Source organism: Ornithorhynchus anatinus, chromosome 4, assembly GCF_004115215.2.
Source record: "Ornithorhynchus anatinus isolate Pmale09 chromosome 4, mOrnAna1.pri.v4, whole genome shotgun sequence".
Lineage (NCBI taxonomy): Eukaryota > Metazoa > Chordata > Mammalia > Monotremata > Ornithorhynchidae > Ornithorhynchus > Ornithorhynchus anatinus.
In genome coordinates, this window is record NC_041731.1 from 61,130,283 (window position 1) to 61,151,555 (window position 21,273).

At 40.1% G+C, this 21,273-nt stretch overlaps 1 protein-coding gene across 1 annotated transcript in view; it reads right to left on the minus strand.

The window, feature by feature from the left end:
• Nucleotides 1-21,273, minus strand: part of STK3 (serine/threonine kinase 3) — a 325,768-nt gene that overhangs the window by 90,862 nt on the left and 213,633 nt on the right. Inside the window, exon 9 of the mRNA XM_029063333.2 lies at nucleotides 9,690-9,882. Coding sequence (XP_028919166.1) covers nucleotides 9,690-9,882 — 193 coding nt within the window. The remainder of the gene's footprint in view (nucleotides 1-9,689; nucleotides 9,883-21,273) is intronic.

Below are 21,273 nucleotides of genomic sequence, written 5' to 3' on the forward strand. Positions count from 1 at the left end.
ATCCCATTGCCTGCCCTATGGATTGCCAACACTAACAATGTTGAGCTATTTTTGAAGTTACTACAATCCAGTACTTGGAGCTGAACATATATTTTCCACTGCTCCTGTGACAAATTCACTGGCTTCACAAGTTTCCTCCCTCTGGCCTTTCAATTACTAAACATCCATATTCATCTTCTGAGTTCAGATTAGGCTTCTATGACAACATGTGACAATGTTGTACAATACTCAAATGAATGGTGAAAACCTAACACATCTGATTTCAGATCTATTCCTTTTAATAAAGTCCAAAAAGTAGAAGTAAAACAGGAAAAATGAGAAAAACTGAACTGCATAGAGCACGGATTAAAGACAGCAAAGAAAAATGGTTCCTTTCAAAACTATGAATTCAGGAGGGAAAAACTTATGAAAGAAAATTGCTACTACTTTGACCCAAGAAAGCAATATCAGAGGTTCATCAAAACAAATAGAAATGTCTCTGGATGCCACTTTTCACCCCTAAATTTGCTTGAATAGCAAGCTGCATTTACATGAAATGAGCCTATTTCTCCATTAAGAAAAAAATAGCACGAATTCCTCTTAGGGCTACCTACAGTATTAAAAGCGATAGTCTGGATTTTATAATTCTGCTTTAGATGTGAATAAAACTCAATCAGAATAATACAAAAATAACCATTACTTTTGTACTTGCTTACTTTCAAAATAAGCACGAAAACAGTGAAAATGCATTCTTCGTACAAAACAGAAATAACTGCATTATGGCCAGGGAATGCATCTACCAACTCTTATGTCGTACTCTCCCAAGTGTGTAGTACAGAGCTCTGCATAGACAAAGCACTCAATATATATGATTGACAGAAATAAAAATTCTGATAGCCCAAAAAAGAGAATTTTCATATTTTACTCTCTTCCCACCACCCAATTTTTTATTCTACTTTTGTAATTTACAACCAGTTACATCAAGACTTTAAACCTGGAACAAATTTTATTACATTTTCAAATTCCTTAAAATCCCTCTGGTAATACTGAATTAGACATCCATATTTTACACAATGACAATAATAAAAATGTTCATCAAAATAACTAAAACATGAGGAACTATATTTTTTTGGGGATGCAATTTTAGGGAGCTTTGTGTTAAAATCATTTGTAACATTTAACTATAAAATAAATAACACCTGAACTTGTTCCAGACAAAGCACTGCATCTGCCTCAGCAAGATCCTCTGAGGTCTCCATAAGTGAAACAGAGAAAGTACACTTAACTGAACTTTCCTCCAAGAATGACTAAAACCCTCGTATGAAGATGTAAGCACACTGTATTCCTTAGCAAGAGTTAAGGCGTGAAAATGTGAAAGATTTCATATTTTTATGAGTACTGCCTTAAACACACAAATATATCCCTTTTCCAGCTCTCAAAATAGCAATCACTGCCATCTGTGGCTGTGGTTGCCATGGCAAATACATTTTTTAAAAATCCGAGTATGCAAGATCATACAAAATTCATGTCAATTTTTTTTGAAAGCATGAATTTTGACCCAGAATGTATTTACATCTCCCATTTGTATGACACATTTGCTATTCAAAATTCCAGAGTTCCTCCATTATCTTTCTTTTTCTAGCTCAAAGAAATTACGTACCAATGAAACGTCTGCCTTTGACATTTTCAAGAAAGAAGTCTTACTTCCTTCCTGCCATACATTCCTTACAACTTAAAGAAAATAAATTACAAAGGCTTTAATATCAACAGTAAAGGTGCAACCCACTATTACCAATGATCACTTGAAGACATATTACATTTCTGAACAAATGATAAATCCTGATGAAAATTAAAAAATGATTTTTTTAAAATCCCATTTTAGCAAAATTTAATTTAGGCATAGAGAACGTGACTATAATAATACAGAGTTCTCATAACTTTTAAGTACCTGATTTTTTCACATCATTTTATTCTTCCAAAAATCTTTGATGTGGGTGTTCTGTCTGATTAAAGACGCTGAGAATAGTTCATAAATTAGTTGTTGAAAGCTACAAAGTGAATACATATGAGAGCCATAATTACAATCCAGGAGCTCCTGATGGTTACTTTTTTCCCCTCACTCCACAATTAAAGAAGGATGTTGAGAACATGGAAAGGTTCAGAAGACAGTCACAAAGATGATTACAAAGTTAGAAAATAAGATCTCTAAGGAAAAAGTGAGAGAACAATTTCTTCAGTCTGAAGATGGTTTGATATAGGTCTTCTAGATGGGTCTTTAGATAGATGAAGAACTCTTGCCAGAATATAGCAATCAGCTGTTTTCCATCTGAGGAAAACACCACGTAAAGGAGGAAGAATTTGGTTCACACTGGAGCACTGAGGGCCTTGTTTTGATAAAAGGAAGTTTCTTGATTCAGAGAGTTATTAAGGAGTTGTGGGCTGTCATCCCTGTGGGCAGAGATTGTGTCTACCAACTTTATTGTGTGGTAATTTCCCAAGCACTTAGTACTGTGCTCGGCAAACAGCACTCAAAATACACCACTGAATGATTAAGGACTGCAATGGATTACCAAGGGTGGAATAGGATCCCTTTCTTTTTAAAAGAAACCTCCTTTTAAAAAATATTTAAAAGCAGGAAAGGCTCTTATGTCTGATATGCTCTTATGTCTGATATTGTTCAGATGGGAGTTTGCTTGAAGTTAAGAAATAGACTATGTAGCAACTCAAAGTGCCTTCCAGCCAGGATTCCATGCCTCACAATCAAAGTGGTAACAGTTACCAGCAAAAAGTAATTCAATTTAGCAGTTATTCCCAGTGTATTCTGCCCTTGCCATTTTTGGAAGTTACTTTTCATCAAAATGTCAGCAACCACTACATGGCAGAAGGTGGGGATTAGGTTCCCAACCAATAAAAGAAAATCCATGCAAGAATTATGGGCAGGGCTAATGTCATTTTGACCGAACCGTGTGCACGGATGCTTGTTTTGAGCAGGTCTATCCTGAGTTGGCAAGGCTGCATTATTAAGATCACATCCTTCAGGAGGCCTTCCCTGATTAAGCCCTCTTTTCCCCAGCTCCTCCTCCCGTCTGTGTGGATGTGTGACCATCAACACTTATGTCCATATCTTTAAATTATATTAAGTATTAATTTAAAAGCATGGTCCTTTTCCCACATGAGGCTCACACTCTTATCCACATTTTACAGAAGAGGTAACTGTGGCACAGAGAAGTGACTTGTCCAAAGTCACACAGCAGGCACGTGGCAGAGCCGGGACTAGAACACAGGTCCTCTTTGACTCTCCAGGCCCGTGCTCTATCCGCTAAACCATCCTTTTTGACTCTCCAGGCCCGTGCTCTATCCTCTAAACCATCCTTTTTGACTCTCCAGGCCCGTGCTCTATCCGCTAAACTACGCAGCTTTTCCAGGAAACTCTAAGCTGGCCAGACTAGTAACTGATGCTGCCAGCATTCTTTAGGCTAAGGTGGAAGCGAAGGACATGGAGAAATTCCTTCAGTGGTATTTATTGAGAGCTCACTGTGTGTAAAGTTAACGCCAAAGCCTCTAATACCCACAGTGGGAGCTGCTTCAGCTGTCCTTCCCTGGTGTCTGTGTTTGTCAACTGGTAGAGTCTCTGCCACTCTTGGCCTGGCCTCGGTCATGGGTAGTTGAATACTTGGACGCTCTAGTGTTCTGGGCTGCTCTTCTCAAGCCTGCTGGTCCTGCCGACCGTCATCCTTCCAGCCTCAGTTTCTGTGAACCCATCTTAGGGCTTGCCGAAGAAGGTAATGGTAAACCACTTCTGTATTTTTACCAAGAAAACTCTATGGACACACCACCAGAACGATTGCAGATGGAGAGTGGGGAGTTCTGGGAGAGATGTGTCCATGGAGTCGCTATGGGTCTGAGATGACTGGACAACATAAGAGAAGACCTTAGGGCTTGTCTGCAGAAGTGTCAATGCGCGCTGATAAACACTAATTGCAGCCACCTTCTCCACCTCCTCACCTCAGCTTGTGTGAGCTCATCCTTCGGCTAAGGATGAGATGAAGGTGTGAATGAGTGCTAATCAGCAGCAACTGCTGTAAGCACCTCCTCCTCTTCCCTCCCTCATTTGGAAGACAAGGACAAAATACCTCTTCTCCCCGCTTAGACATGAACCCCATCTGGGACAGGAATGTGTCCAGATTATCTTGTTTTTACCACAGATTTTTTTTATTCATGCAATCATAGTATGTGCCGGGCACTGTACGAAGCATTGAGGAAGATCCAGAATAATCCATTTGGACACGGTCCATGTTCTTCATAGGGCTCACAAGTCTTACTAATCCCCATTTTACAGATGAGGCAACTGAGACACAGAGAAGTGAAGTAACTTGCCCAAGATTACACAGCAGACAAGTGGCAGAGCCAAGATTAGAACCTAGTTCCTTTTGATTCCCTAGCCCACTAGGCAACACTGCTTCTCTGTGCAGCATTTAGCATCTTGTCTGGCCTTAGGTAAATACGTACTAAACACCATAATTATTATTGTAAATTCCTTGAGGCTAAGGATCATATCTACTAATTTCATTCTCTCTCAAATGCTTAAATTTGTTCTGCCTACAGAACGGACCCCCTAAATATTATTTACTGATTGATTCTTACAATATGAATTTGATTAGATGTGGGGCTTTGCCTTAATGCAACCCCTACAATAGTGTATTGAATATACGGTGGGATTTATGTGACTGTATAATGGTGAGATCTTTTCCACGCGTGTAGGTGTGATTGAAAAGAAAGCTCTGGGACAGACCATTTCCATACTGGAAATGTAAAGGAACAGCTGTTTGTCACACTGGTGCTTGGATTACTTGGTATTGCATTTGAATCGATCTTTTGGTACCCAGTCTTTACAAAACCTCTGCTCATAGCGATTAAACTTTCTCCTTACACAGGCTTGAAAGTTGCATACCTCTAACCGTAACATTTGAGCTCTGGGTTTGCTTTTAAAAAGCTTCTAATAATTACCATCCCGTTCCTTAAAATATTTGTTCCCTATTTTTATGTTCTTTTTATTACCTTTAAAATACATTCCTATGGAAAATGTTAGGGATCAAAACAAATTGCAACAGGAATTAAGTATTTTATGAAATCATTCATCTCCCCTAGGGTCACCGTTCCTTAGTTTGATTGTTCATAATCTTTTCTGCTGAAGCTCTTAAAAGCCTGTTTATGATGCCATTGGCAGTGTCCTGACTGCACCTGATTTTGACTATCAACTAAACCTTAGTAGCAGTAAAGATTTCTCCTAAATTCACATAGGTTACAAGGTAGTATTAAATATTTTATAATTCATGAAGGAAATATTTAGGGTTTTTTGGGAGGGGTCGGAGAGGTGTTGATTTGTAATTTTAGATGTCAGGAACTTGCCGAGAGATTACAGATCTCTGAACTTTACCATACAGTATACACTACTCTCATAATAATAATAATAATAATAATAATAATGGCATTTGTTAAGTGCTTAGTATGTGCCAAGCACTGTTCTAACCGCTGGGGTAATTACCAGGTAATCAGGTTGTCCCATGAGGGTCCCACAGTTTTAATTCCCATTTTACAGAATTGAGGTCCAGAGAAGTGAAGTAACTTGCCCAAGGTCACACAGCAGAAAAGTGTTGGGGCCAGGAATAGAACCCATGTACTCTGCCTTCCAAGTGCGTGCTCCTACCACTAAGTCACGGTGCTTCATATAGAAGATAAGTTTGTGTCATATCATACTGCAGCACAGTGACCTGAAAGACTATTAATCAATCATTCCATGGTATTCAGTGAGTGCTTATTGTGTGGAGAGCACTGTACTAAGTTCTTAGGAGAGTATAACAGTTCGTAGAGATGTTCCCTGTCCACATTGGGCTTACAGTCTGAAGGGGGAGAAATACATTAAATAATTTATAATGTACAATTTTGAGATATAACCTGTTGTGAGGCTGAGGGTGGGGTGAATATCAAATGCCCAAAAGTCATAGATCCAAGTGCATAGACCACAGAGAGGGAAAGGGGAGTTGAAGGAAAAGAGGGAATAATCTGCTAAAGCCTCTTGGAGAAGATGTGATTTTAAGACATACTCAGATCACTGCTGGCTTGCAGAGAAAAATGCTGAACTAATGCTCCAAGCTTATATTGACCACACAATCAATAGAGCCAAAGAGGGTTCCAAATAACCAAGAGGGCTCAAAACCACCTTCAAAGCCTTATTAAAACCACATCTCCTCTGAGAAATATCTGCATTTCCCCTACACCCCTTCCCTTCTCCATCACCTTGGCAATTGGATCAGGACCCTTTAAGCACATGATATTCACCTCATCCTCAGCCCTACGTACATATCTACAGTTTATTATTAATACAGTGCTCTGCACAGAACACTCAATAAATCCGATTTATTGACTGACTGGGGAATGGGTCATTCTCTTTGATCGTTTTCACCAGGTAGCCGTCATAACCTTGGTGATAGCTTGTCAATGCCACCAAGACTAGATAAATTCAAGTAACTCAGAGAGAATAAAGGACTTGTCTTGTCTTATGCTGTCGAGTCGTCTCTGACCCATAGCCACTCCATGGACACACCTCTGCCGGAACGCCCCATTCTCCATCTACAATCCTTCTGGTAGTGCATCCACCGAGTTTTCTTGGTAAAAATATGGAAGCGGTTCACCATTAAAAACCTTCTGCGCAGTAAACCTGAGTCTCGGCCCTCAAATCTCTTCCATGTCGCTGCTGCCCAGCGCAGGCAAGTTTTGACTTGTAGCAAATTGCCTTCCAATTGCAAGCCACTGTCCAAGCTAGGGATAGAATGGGGACGCCTCTCTCTTTCTTTCTCCCTCCCATACTTGCAGCAAAACAAGGAAAATATCAACCATAGGCTGAAATTCCTCATTACTCTTGCAAAAGAATGTCTTGAAAAGTATACATTGTGACATGCAAATCAAATTAGAGGACAAACAGGAAATCAGAGAGGATACTATTGTGAAATAATCAAGGCTATGCAGAGGCATCAAACCAAAAGCTACTTGACATCACTAAAACCCATTCACACTGCCACTGCATTTTAAAAGAAGATGGTCCCAGACCTATAAAAGACAGTGGGAAAACCTGCAAAGCAACGACTTGGGCACACTCCACGCTATCCTATCAAAACCGAGTCCTCGAAACACAGAAAAACTATGAACACGTGAAGATGTGAAATTAATTTTGATACTGAAAAAATCACCCTAGCAGTCAAATGCCACAAAAAATGGTCAAGCAGATGTAAAATCTGCTGATCTCTACAAGGAGAGGAAGAGATAAACTAAGCATTCCTCAAGCCTCTCTTCAACATTTTGAAGAGTGAAGCGATATTACAGGATGACCACTTTTAAGAGAAGGATTTTACTGTGGCAACTTCCCTGGGCCTCAATTACTGCATCTGTAAAATGGAGATTAAGACTGTGAGCCCCATGTAAGACATGGACTGGGCCCAACCTGATTATCTTGAGTCTACCCCAGCACTTAGTACAGTGCCTGGCATATAGTAAGCACTTAACAAAAAAACTATTTACAAAAACAAAAAACCTTTTGTGACATCTTACTGCTCTTGCTCGCTGGCAAGATCCAAACCAGATTCTCTGTGGACCACCTAATAATCAATGGCATTTATTGAGTACTTACTATGTGCAGAGTACTGTACTAAGTGCTTGAGACAGTACAGTAGACAGAATCCCTAACAACACGTAGCTCACACACCAGGCATTATAGTAAATTACAGATATGTATGTAAGTGCTGTAGGGATAGGGTAGACCCAAATGCACACGTGACTCAAAAAGAAGGGAAACTAGTGGAAGGGCTGCAGAAGGAAGGGAAAAGGGAACTTACTCAAGAAAGGTCTCTTGGAAGAGATGTGATTTAAGCAGGGTTTTGAAGATGGGGAGAATGGTAGTCTGTCAGATATGAATGGGGAGGGAGTTCCAGGCCAGAAGGAGGATGTGGGCAAGGGTTTGGTGGGAAGATGAGTAGGTTGTCATGAGAGGAGTAAAGTGTGTATATTTGATTGTAGTAGATCAGTGTGACTAGGTAGAATGGAGAGAGCTGATTCAGTTCCTTAAAGCCATTGGAAAGGAATTTCTGTTTGTGGAGATGGATGAGCAATCACTGGAGGTTTTTAAGGAGAGGGGAGATGAAAAGCAGCGTGGCTTAGTGCAGAGAGCACGGGCTTGGGAGTCGGAGGTCATGGATTCTAATGCCAGCTCCGCTGCTTGCCAGCTATGTGACTTATAAGCAAGTCACTTACCTTTTCTGTGCCTCAGTTACCTCATCTGTAAAATCAGGATTAAGACTGTGAGCCTTATGTGGGATAACCAGATTACCTTGTATATCTATCCCAGCGCTTAGAACAGTACTTGGCATATATTAAGCGCTTAACAAGTACCAACATTATTATTATTATGACTGAGTTTTTTTTGGAAAAATGATGAGTGAAGAATGGACTGGAGAGGGGAGAGACAAGAGGTAGGGAGATTAGCGAGGAGGCTGATGCAGTAGTCAAGGTGGGAGAGTATGAGTTTAGATAAATCCCAAATCTATCACAGTGTGGCTTTAGACCACAGCAGTGCACAATAGACATGATCCACCCAGTACTGCAGATACAGGAGAAATGCAGGGAGAAGCACCAAGACCTCAATATGGTGAGCACTGTGACGTGAATTTATCTTAATTCAGGATTCTGCAAAAATGCAACCCCTCCATTAAAGGACATGTGACTCTGGATTTTCCTTCTCAACCTGTGGTTCAGGCAAAAGAGAAAAATTTTCACACAATATCTGTTTAAATTTCAGGGAAGCTGTCCTAATTAAAGTCTCTAAGAAGGACACACATCTTATAAAGTGTATAAAATCTCTGAGGTGTCACCTACCTCAGGATGATAGGAATGATAATATTTTTATTAGTATTAACAACAATAATAATAATCACAATAATTGTGGTATTTATTAAGTGCTTGCAATATGCCAAGTACTATACTAAGCATTGAGAAGATATAAAATCATCAGGTCAGATAGTCCTTGTCCACCTGAGACTCACATTCTAAATTGGAGGGAGCATAGGTATTGAATCCCCAGTTTAGAGGTGAGGAAACTGTAAGCTCATTATGAGCAGGGAACCCCGTCTACTAATTTCTCTTGAACTCTCCCAAGTGCTTAGAACAGTGCTCTGCACATAATAACCATTCAATAAATACCACTGATTGATTGATTGAAGTGATTAACCAAAGTCACACAAACAGGCAAGTGGCAGAGCCAGGATTAGCACCTAAGTCTTCTGACTCCAAGGTCTGTCCTCTTTCTCTTAGGTCATGCTATTTCCCAATTTTTCTTTTTCCAAGTTTTTTCCAAATTATCTTGGAAAAGGTTTTATCTGCACACTGATTGAGCAATTATCCACTTAAATAGCACACTGCAGAAAACCGAGTAAGTAATCCTGAAGCTAAGTGGAATTTTGGGGCCTGAATGATTGGATTAGGTTGGTTACAAATTCTAAACCATCATAATTGTTCAATGCTCTGCCTTATTTGGAAGGTACAATGCCAGATTTAAGGATTGCTTTAATGTGATAATATAACCAAGTGTTCTACACTACACCAATGTAAGAAAAGAAAGAAGAAGCACTGAAGCACTGCCTAAGGGAAAAAAAAGCACGTACTTTTCATAGTTCCATCTTCTTCTTCCTCATCCTCGCTGTTTATCACCATGGTCCCCAAGTCTGATTCCAACATGGTGCTATTATGTTCAATCATGGTTTGTGCCCCCTCACTCAATGTGCTCGTTGCCCTCATCGTGCCTGCACTTTCTGAATTTGTCTTCACCATGGTATGGGAATCCAATTCATCTTCATCCTGAAAATAAACAATGTTTTGTAAATCAGAGCACTGACAGTTAAGACCAACTCAATGAGGAGGCGAATTTGTAAGAATCCAAGATTCTTACGAGGCAGAGGAAAGCCTGTCCCTTGTTTTTCATCATCTTCATTCTAAATTGCACGCTTAATCAGTTTGTTTCATTTTATAGTGACCATGACTAATTTATCCAGGGATATTAAATCCATTTCCTAATTACTCCTAATTACAGAACTTTAAACAAATAAGCACTGAAAATATTTATAGGAGTAAGAAAAAAAGGAAAGATAGCCCACACACACACACAATTTTCAACCATCCTGTGCTCCTCTTCAGCTACCCTGAAATTCACAGAGAAGGTCATTTGCACTTCCAAGATAATGGCGCCTCTTTCCTCAAAATAATCTTTCACAAAGTCCTCTGATGGAAAATCAGTGAAATTACAGACACTTATTTTCAAAAAAGATGTTTTTTTATGGTTATAGCGCAGTAATTTATTTGCTAGCTTTACTAAACTCATTAAAAATTAAATTAACAGCAATAACATTCACTATCAAAGTATAATTATCCCCCAATTGGGACTGATCCCTAATTCAAAAGGCATTCTACTAAACAGAAATTAACTGCATAGCAGTTAAAGATCAACAATAGTACTGTACACTATGAATCAAGATTGTATGAACATGAATAATCGCTAACAGAGTCCGACAAATCACCATCAGATCATTTTGTGGACCATGTGAATTAAGGTGGCCAGGTTCCTGGGAATACAAGAGAAATGAGGCCTTGTTTCCTCAAGAGGATAAGCAGGAAAGACAGAAAGGTAGCTAGAAACATTCAAAGACAGAAAGGCAGATTGAAAGAGAAAAAAAGAGGAGGAAAGTGATCGAGAGAGAAGATGACAGAGAAAGTGACTGAAGGAGAGACAGAAAGGTGGGAGGAAAAGAGCAGGATGGTGGGAAAGGGGTAAATCAATCAATCCAATCAATCAATGGTATTTCTTGAGCACTTATTATGTGCAAAACAATGTAGTAAGCACTTGGGAGAGTACAACAGAGTTAACAGACAAGTTCCCTGCCCAAAATGAGTTTACAGTCTAGGGGTAAAGAGAAAAGAACAGATAGCCAAAGGGAATAGGGAATGAAGCAGCATGGTGGAGTGGGTAGAGCACAGGCCTGGGAGTCAGAAGGTGTCAGAAGGTCATGAGTTCTAATCCTGGTTCTTCCACTTGTCTGCTCTGTGACCTTTGGCAAGTCACTTAATTTCTCTTTGCCTCAGTTACCTCATCTGCAAAATGGGGAGTAAGACTGTGAATCCTATGTGGAAAAGGAACTGTGTCCAACCTGATTAACTTGTATCTACCCCAGCACTTAAAACAGTGCTTGGCACACAGTAAGCGCTTAAAAAATATCATAATTATTATTATTATCCATCCCAATATCCACAGACTCCGGGTAGCAGGAGCTCATCTTCATGAGGCAAGAGATTCTTGACGAAGCCCAACAACCTCAGAATGGCCACGCTATTTCCACCCGGAAAGAGCTAGAACATAGCCGTTCCACACATGGAGCTGTGGTTGCTGCTGCAATGGCGGATGGTGCCGCCAATGAGGAAGAGAGGCAAGAGGAGTAGAGAGGTTTTATTGCCTCTTTCTCCATTTATTCACTTCTCCGTAGCTGCTGCATCCCCAGTGGATGGGCCTTGCCGGAAGCATTTTGGAGCGGTGAAAAGGAAGCTCATAATCCGACACTATATCAAACCTAGAGCAGGGAACCTGGTCGCATTAAACTGAGCCCGTATTTTCAGCATCATTTTTCACAACTTTCTGAAGTCAATCTTTTTTTATTAGTTATGCTATTTGGGGATTTCATATTCGATCTTCATTATGACATTTATTGCACTATTCTTCTTAGATCTGTCATGAAAATCTGGAACATTTCATAATCTATTTGGGGTTTCAACATTATTTGTGGTTCTTCTGACTACCTATTTTTTTTTCTCCTGAAAAATGGCAAGAGGAAAACATGTTGATTCTTTGTAGAAAAAGATCTGCAGGGCAGATGGTTCACCACTGTAGGAGACAGCAAATTCCAGCAAAGACTACAATAGCAGTTTCAATCAGTGGCAGTAATGTGCCAAGAATGCAAAACAGAGAACTGATGATAATCCAGTCTATGATTCATAAAATCCATATGGAATACAAATATTTGAAAACATTATTAGGGAATTCTACTTCTTCAAGTCAGATTCAAACAGCAGAAATTTAAAGGATAAGCAGGGTGTCATTTGCCTTATTTTTTTTACCTTTGCAAATTCCACAGTTCAAGTGGTTCTTTTATGCATTCAAATAATTTTTGCAAAATTTTCATTGCATTTACACTAGCATATCACGGAAAGAATATCTTCATATCATTGAACTTCATATTGGAAAACATCAAAAGGTGAAAATGCTTCTGAGCTTTGTCTTTCCATGAGAAGAAATACATTAATACATTAAAATTGTATGCATAACAAAAGGAATGATAACTGCTACCATAAATCTCTGTGTTGTTGAATATGCAGGATAATTTTTTAAAAATTTGTTAAACGCTTACAACATGTCAAGCACCGTTCTAGGTGCTGGTGCAGGGATACAAGTTAATCAGGTCAGACAGTCCCTGTCCCACGAGGGACTCACAGTCTATAATAATAATAAGTGTGGTATTTGTTAAGCACATACTTTGTACCAGGCACTGTACTAAGCGCTGGGGTGGATATAAGCAAATCAGATTGGACAGTGATTTGGTTCACATTCTCAATCCCCATTTTAACTGTAACTGAGGCACAGAGAAGTGAAGTAACGCACCCAAGGTCGCACAGCAGAGAAGTGTCGGAGCCGGGATTAGAACCTACGGCCTTCTGACTCTCAGGCCCAAGCTGCTTCTCATACAGCATGCTTTGCACACAGTAAGCGCTCAATAAATACGATTGAATTAATGCTGCTTCTCATACGACAAGCTGTAGTATGTAGAATGCCACACTCATGAGAAATGACTACTATTGTACCAAGAAAAGTTATGAAAAGAGAGGATATTAGGAACATGGGCCATATTACTATGAAATGAGAAGCTAAAGGAAAGGAATTGAAATTGTGTTTTTGAAAACAGAAAGCGGATCAAATTTTAGAATACTACCGCTTTTCTCCTTGCAGAAATACATCATAATTGTTCTGGACAGCAATTATGTGAAGGAAAAGCTACTATGAGTGGAAAAGAAAAGGCTTAGCAACTGCTACTCTTCCTTGTGCACTGAATCCATCAGTGCTATATAATGAGATAGCAGCGTGGCTTAGTGGAAAGAGCCCGGACTTGGGAGTCAGAGGTCATGAGTTCTAATCCCTACCCTGCCACTTTCATTCATTCATTCAATTCATTCAATAGTATTGATTGAGCGTGTACTATGTGCAGGGCACTGTACTAAGCACTTGGAATGTACAATTTGGCAACAGATGAGACAATCTCTGCCCAATAAGGGCTCACAGTCTAAATGGGGGAGGCAGACAGCAAAGCAAAACAGTCAAAACAAAACAAGTAGTCAGCTGTGTGACTTTGGGCAAGTCACTTAACTTCTCTGTGCCTTCAGTTACCTCATCTGTAAAATGGGGATTAAGACTGTGAGCCCCACGTGGGACAACCTGATTACCTTGTATCAGTGCTTGGCTCATAATAAGCGCTTAACAAAAAATCATCATTATTATCTGTTACCGAATTGTACATTCTAAGCGTAGTACAGTGCTCTGCACATAGTAAGTGCTCAATAAATGCGATTGAATGAATGAATGAGATAGGCGAGATTTAGTGTTGGAGGAGTGATGTGTGTGGCTAGATGGTAGTGGGAGATCCGTGACGTAAAGTAGGAGGGGAAGAGCTGATTGAGTGCTTTAAGCCAATGGTGAGAAGTTTCCGTTTGATATGGAGGTGGATGGACAACCACTGGAGATTCTTGAGGAGTGGGGAATTCTCACCACATTTGCTTTGTTTGATAGTTTAGCACTAGGAAGAGGAGGAATAGAAAGACAGAAAAAGTTTGGAGGGACTCAAGGAGCTTAACATGAGAAGGGAATGTGTCTGCCAACTCTAGTGTACTGTACTCTCCAAAGCATTTAGTACAGTGCTCTGCATAGTAAGCACTCCATAAATACCATTGATTGAAATTTGGTGGACTCAATATAATTTTTGCAATTCAAATGATTATTTAAAATGATTAAAAGTTATTAAATTATCAAATATTAAATTATTGCTAAATTATCCCCATATCTTGACAGTTCTATCTTCACAACACTACTAAAATCTGCCCTTCCTCTCCAACCAAACTAATATTATGCAGATCCATGCACTTATATCCCACCTTGATTAATGCATATGTCTCCTTGCTGACCTCCCTGCCTCCTGCCTCTTCCCATTCCAGGACTTACTTCACTCTCCTATGTAGATCATTTTTCTTTAAAAGAAAAAGTTCAGTTCTCATCTCCCCATTCCTCAAAAACTTCCAATGGTCATCTATCTCACCCCCAACTCCTTGCCCACATCCTTCCCCTGGCCTGGAACTCCCTCCCCCTTCATATAGGGCAGATCACCATTCTCCCTTCTTTGAAAGCCTTATTAAAATCACATCTCCTCCAAGAGTTCTTCTGAGACTAAGTCCTCTTTTACTCAACTCTCTCTCTCTTCTGCATCACTAATGCACTGTACCCTTTAAGCACCTGATATTCACCCCACACCCCACCCTGTAGTATTTACGTATATATCTGTAATTTATTTTAATGTCTGTCTCCCCGTCTAGACTGCAAGTTCCTTGTGGCCAGGGAACTTGTCTACAAACTATTTTGTACTGAACTCCCCCAAGCACTTGGTAGACAGAGCTCTCTACACAGAGTGCTCAATAAACACCATTGATTGATTGATTGGTAAGTAGACTAGATAATCTCTCACAGTCCTATCCAGTTAAATAATTCACCCTGAAAACTAATGTGGAGGGTTTTATTTTGGCCAACAATTATTAATTTTAAACTCTGAACAGAATATAAAGATAATCCCACAGACTCAGATTAGGAAAGTTCTGTCTCAGTCAATCATTGAACATTTTAGCAAGCACTTGGGAGACTACAACAGAATAAGCAGATATGATCCACCCTTAAAGGAAGACCAACAATAAATTATAGGTAGGGGAACCAAGTAATCAACCCTTGAGCACTTACTGTGCACACAACACTTTACTAAACACTTGGGAGAGTACAATACAATAGAGTTAATAGAAACAATCCCTGCCCACAGAGACCTTTCAGTCTATTAGGGGAGCAACCACGTCTGAAGATATGTACGTAACTGCTGAAGGGGTAGGGTAACTAACTGATTTAGGGGGAAAGGACTCAAGTGCATAGGTGACACAGTAAGGTGGGAAACAGGGTGAGGAGATGAGAGATTAATTTAAAAAAATTAGAAAATGAGTCAAAAAATTACATTATGGAAACTGCTGGACATTGACAAAATGCTTAAATAGCTCAATCCAATTTACAACTATTTCTCATTCTCCAAAATTCCCAGAGATATAATCAGAGGGCTTAACTCCCTTCATATCTAAACCATACATACTCGACACTGGGAGTATCTGCATGCTCAATACACCAATCTTGGGTATTATCAAAGTGCCATCAGTTTAGCATTGATAATCAATAATTAAGTTCCAATCATGGAATTTTTTTGAGGGCTTACCATGTGCAGAGTACATGGGAGAGGTCAACTGCGTTGGTAGACACGATCTCTGCTTTTAAGTAACTTACAAACTAAAATAGACTTTTGTAAAAATGGTCAATCAAAGCCAATGTTCTCCTCCAACATTTAGTGAGTTAAAGTCCAGTTTTTCTGTCCCCTTGCGTTTCAAATTGTGAAATAAAAATCCAAACGTGTTCCTTCTTGAACACCAGACCATGACCATATCTTTATCTAACCGAACATCAGTGGCAAATGCAAAAGAATTGAACAAGGTAAAGGGCAAACAAATGCTTAATAGAAAAATCTATATGCCTCAAACTGCCGATTAACCTGTTCTAATCTCTCAGCAGGTGACAGCCCTAAGTGGTAGAATAAGGCAATGGAGGTGGGCATACCCAGACATTCCACAGAGAAACAAGAACCAAAGTGGACGGGAGCTGATTTAGTAATGGTTGGCAAAGCAAAGATGGGGTAATGAGATGCTGACATGAAATGGGGTGGAGATATGTAAAAGGTCCCTTTTGTTGTACACACACACACAAACATATCCCTCCGACTCCACCCCACCCCCAGAACTCTCACTCTCCTAACTTCTGAGTAATAGAGAATAAGGGTTTTAATGCTGACAAATTTGAGAAACAAATAAAAGAAACTGGGACCCATTATGAGGTATCTTGTAAACCCCCTTGTGAAAAAAATAATTGTGCCAAACATTATTTCAGTGGGAAATAAATGACTTCACTGGAAAACAAGTGGAAATAGCACAGGTTGGGAGTCAAAATCAATCAGTGATATTTATGAAGTGCTTACTGCTTGCAGAGCACTGAAGTGCTTTAAAGAGTACAAGACAATAGTGTTAGCAGACCTGATCTCTGCCCACAGGGATTTCCACAAGGAGACCCGGGTTCTTATTTTTTTAAAAAAATAAATAAATCTATTTTCTTTACACTTCTCTACAGTAGAGAAAAAAGCTAATCTTGGCTTCATCACTCATCTGCTGTGACCTTGAGCAAGTCCCTTCATTTCTCTGTGCCTCGGTTCCCTCATCTTTGATTATAAACACCATGTGGGACAAGGACTGTCTGATCTGATCTGTATCTACCCAGAACTAGGCACATAGTAAGCACTTAAATAATTGCATTATTATTATTTCAATGACCTTTCAATTACCCCTCCCTATATTTTCCAACTCCTCCCCCGCCTCCTAAGAATGTGGGCCTTCCCATCTTCCCCTTACCTAACGCCCCAAGATTTCAAGCAGCAGACGACGGGCTAAAGTTGAGACCCATGTCCTGGATCCTTCAAATGCCCAAGCTTCTGCAAGTCACTCATCACTCATTCATTCAATTGTATTTATCTGGCATTTTCATTTTATATGAAAATGTTCAGGACATGTCACCCCCCCCCTCAAAAAACTCCAGTGGTTGCCCACCCACCTCCGTATCAGACAGACTCCTCACCACTTGCTTTAAAGCCCTCCATCACCTTGCCACCTCCTACCTCACCTCGCTTCTCTCCTTCCACAACCCAGCCCGCATACTTTGTTCCTTTGTACCTTCTCACTCTGCCTTGATCTCACCTCTTTTGCCACTGACCCCTAGCCCATGTCCTGCCTCTGGCCTAGAACACCCTCCCTTCTCAAATCTGACAATTACTCTCCCCCCTTTCAAAACCTTACTGAAGGCACATCTCCTCCAAGAGGCCTTCCCAGACTAAGCCCCACTTTTCCTCCTCTCCCACTCTCTTCTGCATTGCCCTAACTCGCTACCTTTGTTCTTCACCCCTCCCAGCCCCATAGCACTTATATACATATCTGTAATTTTATTTATTTGCATTGATGTCTGTCTCCCCTCCTCTAGACTATAAGCTCATTGTGGGGAGGGAATGTTACTGTTTATTGTTGTTATACTTTCCCAAGCACTTAGTACAGTGATCTACACACAATAAGCACAATAAATACAACTCAGTGGCTGAATGAATGAATCTTAGCTCTGTTTTTCACCTGCTGGGTGACTTTAGCTGCTTAACCTCTCTGGACCTCAATCATCTCATCAGTAAAATAGAGGCTAAGATCACCAGTCTTTCCTACCTCTTGTGTGGGATAAGATCTGTATCCATATGATTATCTCATTACCCCAGCATTTAGCACAGTGCTTTGGCATATAAAGTGTTCAATAAATAACCTTTTTTTTTTTAAAAAAAAAGGTTGAGGGATGAGAAGGAGATGGCTTGAAAGCAACTGAAATAATACATGGCATATGTCACAGCAGGTAAAATTAAAGGAAGTAGTGGAAGTTAAAAAAAAAAAAAAAAAAGCCTTATAAAACTGGTTTCAACCGGACCGCCGCATCTGATCTATCTGATTTATCTGGCATTTATCAATAGTCGAAAACAGCTTAAAGGGAAAAATCTGCTTAAAGTCAGATTGAACAATTAATTTTACATAGTTGCAATTGGCTCCTTTTTGCGATGCTAATAAACTACTAGGGACAGCCTGGCCAAGTGAATCTGTCATCCTGATTGAAACACATTCTTGGCAGAGTCACAACATGTTAGAGTCAATGCACAACCAAATTATGGTAACTAGATTCCCCTCTTCTTCCACCATGTTCTATCCAAATGCCACTCTAAAAAGTCAGGTTCTGGCAAAGATGACGGCACAAAACCTGGGTTTTTACTTTAGAAGAGTCTATTACTTAAGAGAAAAATAAATTTTGTCTTTTGGGAACTTGCTGGGATTGAGTGGTGAGTAATGCTAAAGTCACATTCTAACAAACTCATTAAAATCAAGTCAGTTCTTAAAGAAAACTACCAAAAAGACCAGTTGCCTCTAAAACATGATGAAAATTAACTCTAGGTAACTTTTTCCCTAAAGTTTTGGAAGACTACCCAATAACCATAATAACGGTACTTGTTAAGCACTTACTATGTGCCAAGCATTGTTCTAAGCACTAGGGTAGATATAAATTCATCTGGTTGAACACAGTTCCTGTCCCACATGGGGCTCACATTCTTAATCCCCATTTTACTGATGAGGTAACTGAGGCCCAGAGAAATTGTGACTTGCCCAAGGTCACACAGTAAACATGTGGCAGAGCTTCTGACTCCCTGGCCTGTGCACTATCAGGTAAGCAATTCAGAGAGGATGATATAATTAGAAAACTCTTTCTGGAGCTTGATTTGGGATGGTTTCCTAATCTGAATGATCTAAAAAATTATTTGATGTGAAATTAATCAATTGATAATACAAGATGATGTGGTGTTGCATCATCCGGGAGAGTAAATGAGAGGGCAAATTAAGACACTATGCAAACTGAGTTCTAGGCCAGCTGAGAGCAATGTAAAATGCTACTACTATTGTTAACCCACTAAGGGATGATTAAGGACTGTTTAAGGATTAAGTGCCACTGAGGGCTCATTTTAGGATGGCAACTTTTCATTAAATCCTCAAGATTTACCTCCAAGTGCTGGCACAGCTTTAATACAATTCAAAGCAGACCTTCACTTCACCCAAGATCTTTTTCTATCAAGAGCTTTAAATTTAACATTTTTTTTTAAAGTATGGTAAAATATCCCATTCACTTGTGTTTCCCAGATGTACAAGAGTACAAGGCACAAGTACAAGGGTACAAACCACATTTTAATCAGCGAGTGGAAAGCGCACCACGGTTAGAGGGTCAGGAGACTTAGGTCTGCCACCTGCCTGCCATGTGACCTTGGACAAGGTAACTTAACTTCTCTGTGTGTCAGTTTCCTTGTATGAAAAATGAAGATTAAATTCCTGTTCTACCCAAATCAATTGCATTTACTGAGCGCTCAGCTGTGCAAAGGACTGTACTAAGTGCTTGGGAGAGTACAACACAACAATTTAACAGACACATTCCCTGCCCATAATGAATTTACAGTCTGGAGGGAAAGAATGACATTTTTTTTCTTCTTCTTCTTCTTCTTCTTCTTCTTCTTCTTCTTCTTCTTCTTCTTCTTCTTCTTCTTCTTCTCTCCTATCTATCGATGCCTTATAGTGGCAGGAGAGTTTGTGTCTGCTGATAAATATTAGAGCTCTGCCACAGAGGGCTACCCATAATGGAAAGGTCTAAGCCGAATCATCAGACAAAGTCACTTCACCTGTGCCGGGCAGCAGTGGCAGGAGAAAGAGTCAAAGGCGGATGATCAAGGGACCTAAACGTTGATCAAAGACAAGGACAGAGACTAAGGTTTTACTGTGCAGAAGATGATGGTAAACCACTTCCATATCATTACCAAGAAAACTCTATCAATACCCATACCAGAACTTTATCAGAAGATGACTTATGAAAGTACTGAAGAGGGTGTGACCATGGAGGTGCTATAGGTCGGGAACGACTCAACGGCATTTTAAGATCCTTGCTTGGGAAATCTCCGACTGGGACTCATCCCCTATTCTGATGAAGCTAATCTTGGCTTCATCACTCATCTGCTGTGACCTTGAGCAAGTCCCTTCATTTCTCTGTGCCTCGGTTCCCTCATCTTTGATTATAAACACCATGTGGGACAAGGACTGTCTGATCTGATCTGTATCTACCCAGAACTAGGCACATAGTAAGCACTTAACAAATAATTGCATTATTATTATTTCAATGACCTTTCAATTACCCCTCCCTATATTTTCCAACTCCTCCCCCGCCTCCTAAGAATGTGGGCCTTCCCATCTTCCCCTTACCTAACGCCCCAAGATTTCAAGCAGCAGACGACGGGCTAAAGTTGAGACCCATGTCCTGGATCCTTCAAATGCCCAAGCTTCTGCAAGTCACTCATCACTCATTCATTCAATTGTATTTATTGAGTGCTTGCTGTGTGCAGGGCACTGTATTAAGCACTTGAGAGAGGACAATACAACAATAAACAGACACATTTCCTGTCCACAACAAGCTTACAGTCTGGGGGCCAACATCTACCGCTTAGGGAGGTTGAACTCCTCTCCTTTCTCACATGGCAGGAGCCAACTTCTGCCTCAGAGAGCACAGAATAGGAAGCACACTGGCCTTCCATCATTAAAAACACTGGGAAGACCATGGTCATTTCTCACCAAGGACTGTTTGGCCCGGGGCAGTGAGGCTCTAGAGGCTACTTCCTCCAAATATTATTTAACTGATACTTTTATTTTTTAATATTAACTTTTTTCATTGAGTTGGCATTTTCACCCCCTGCCCCAGCCCCACAGTATCTATGTATACATATGTAATTTATTTATATTAACATCTGTCTCCCCCCGCTCTAGACTGTAAATTCATTGTGGGTGAGGAATGTGTCTCTTTATTGTTGCACTGTACTCTCCCATGTGCTTGGTACAGCGCACTGCACACATTAAGCGCTCAATAAATGACTGAACGAATGAATGAATGGCTGCATCCATCCTCATCCACTTAGATGAAATATTTCTGGTGAGTCAGAGATTATGTCCATTTATTTTTTCTTATAATTATCCTGGCTCTTAGAAGAACACTGCATTATCCACTGTAAGCACTTCATAAATGCTAGTAAGTGCAGTTTCTTTTGTCCCGAGGTCTCCTAAGGAAGCCAAACTTTCAGCTTTTGCTCTAGACTGTGTTAACAGGCCACAGTGAATAATGAATTGCTCTCGCTAGGGAAAGCAAAAAGTAAC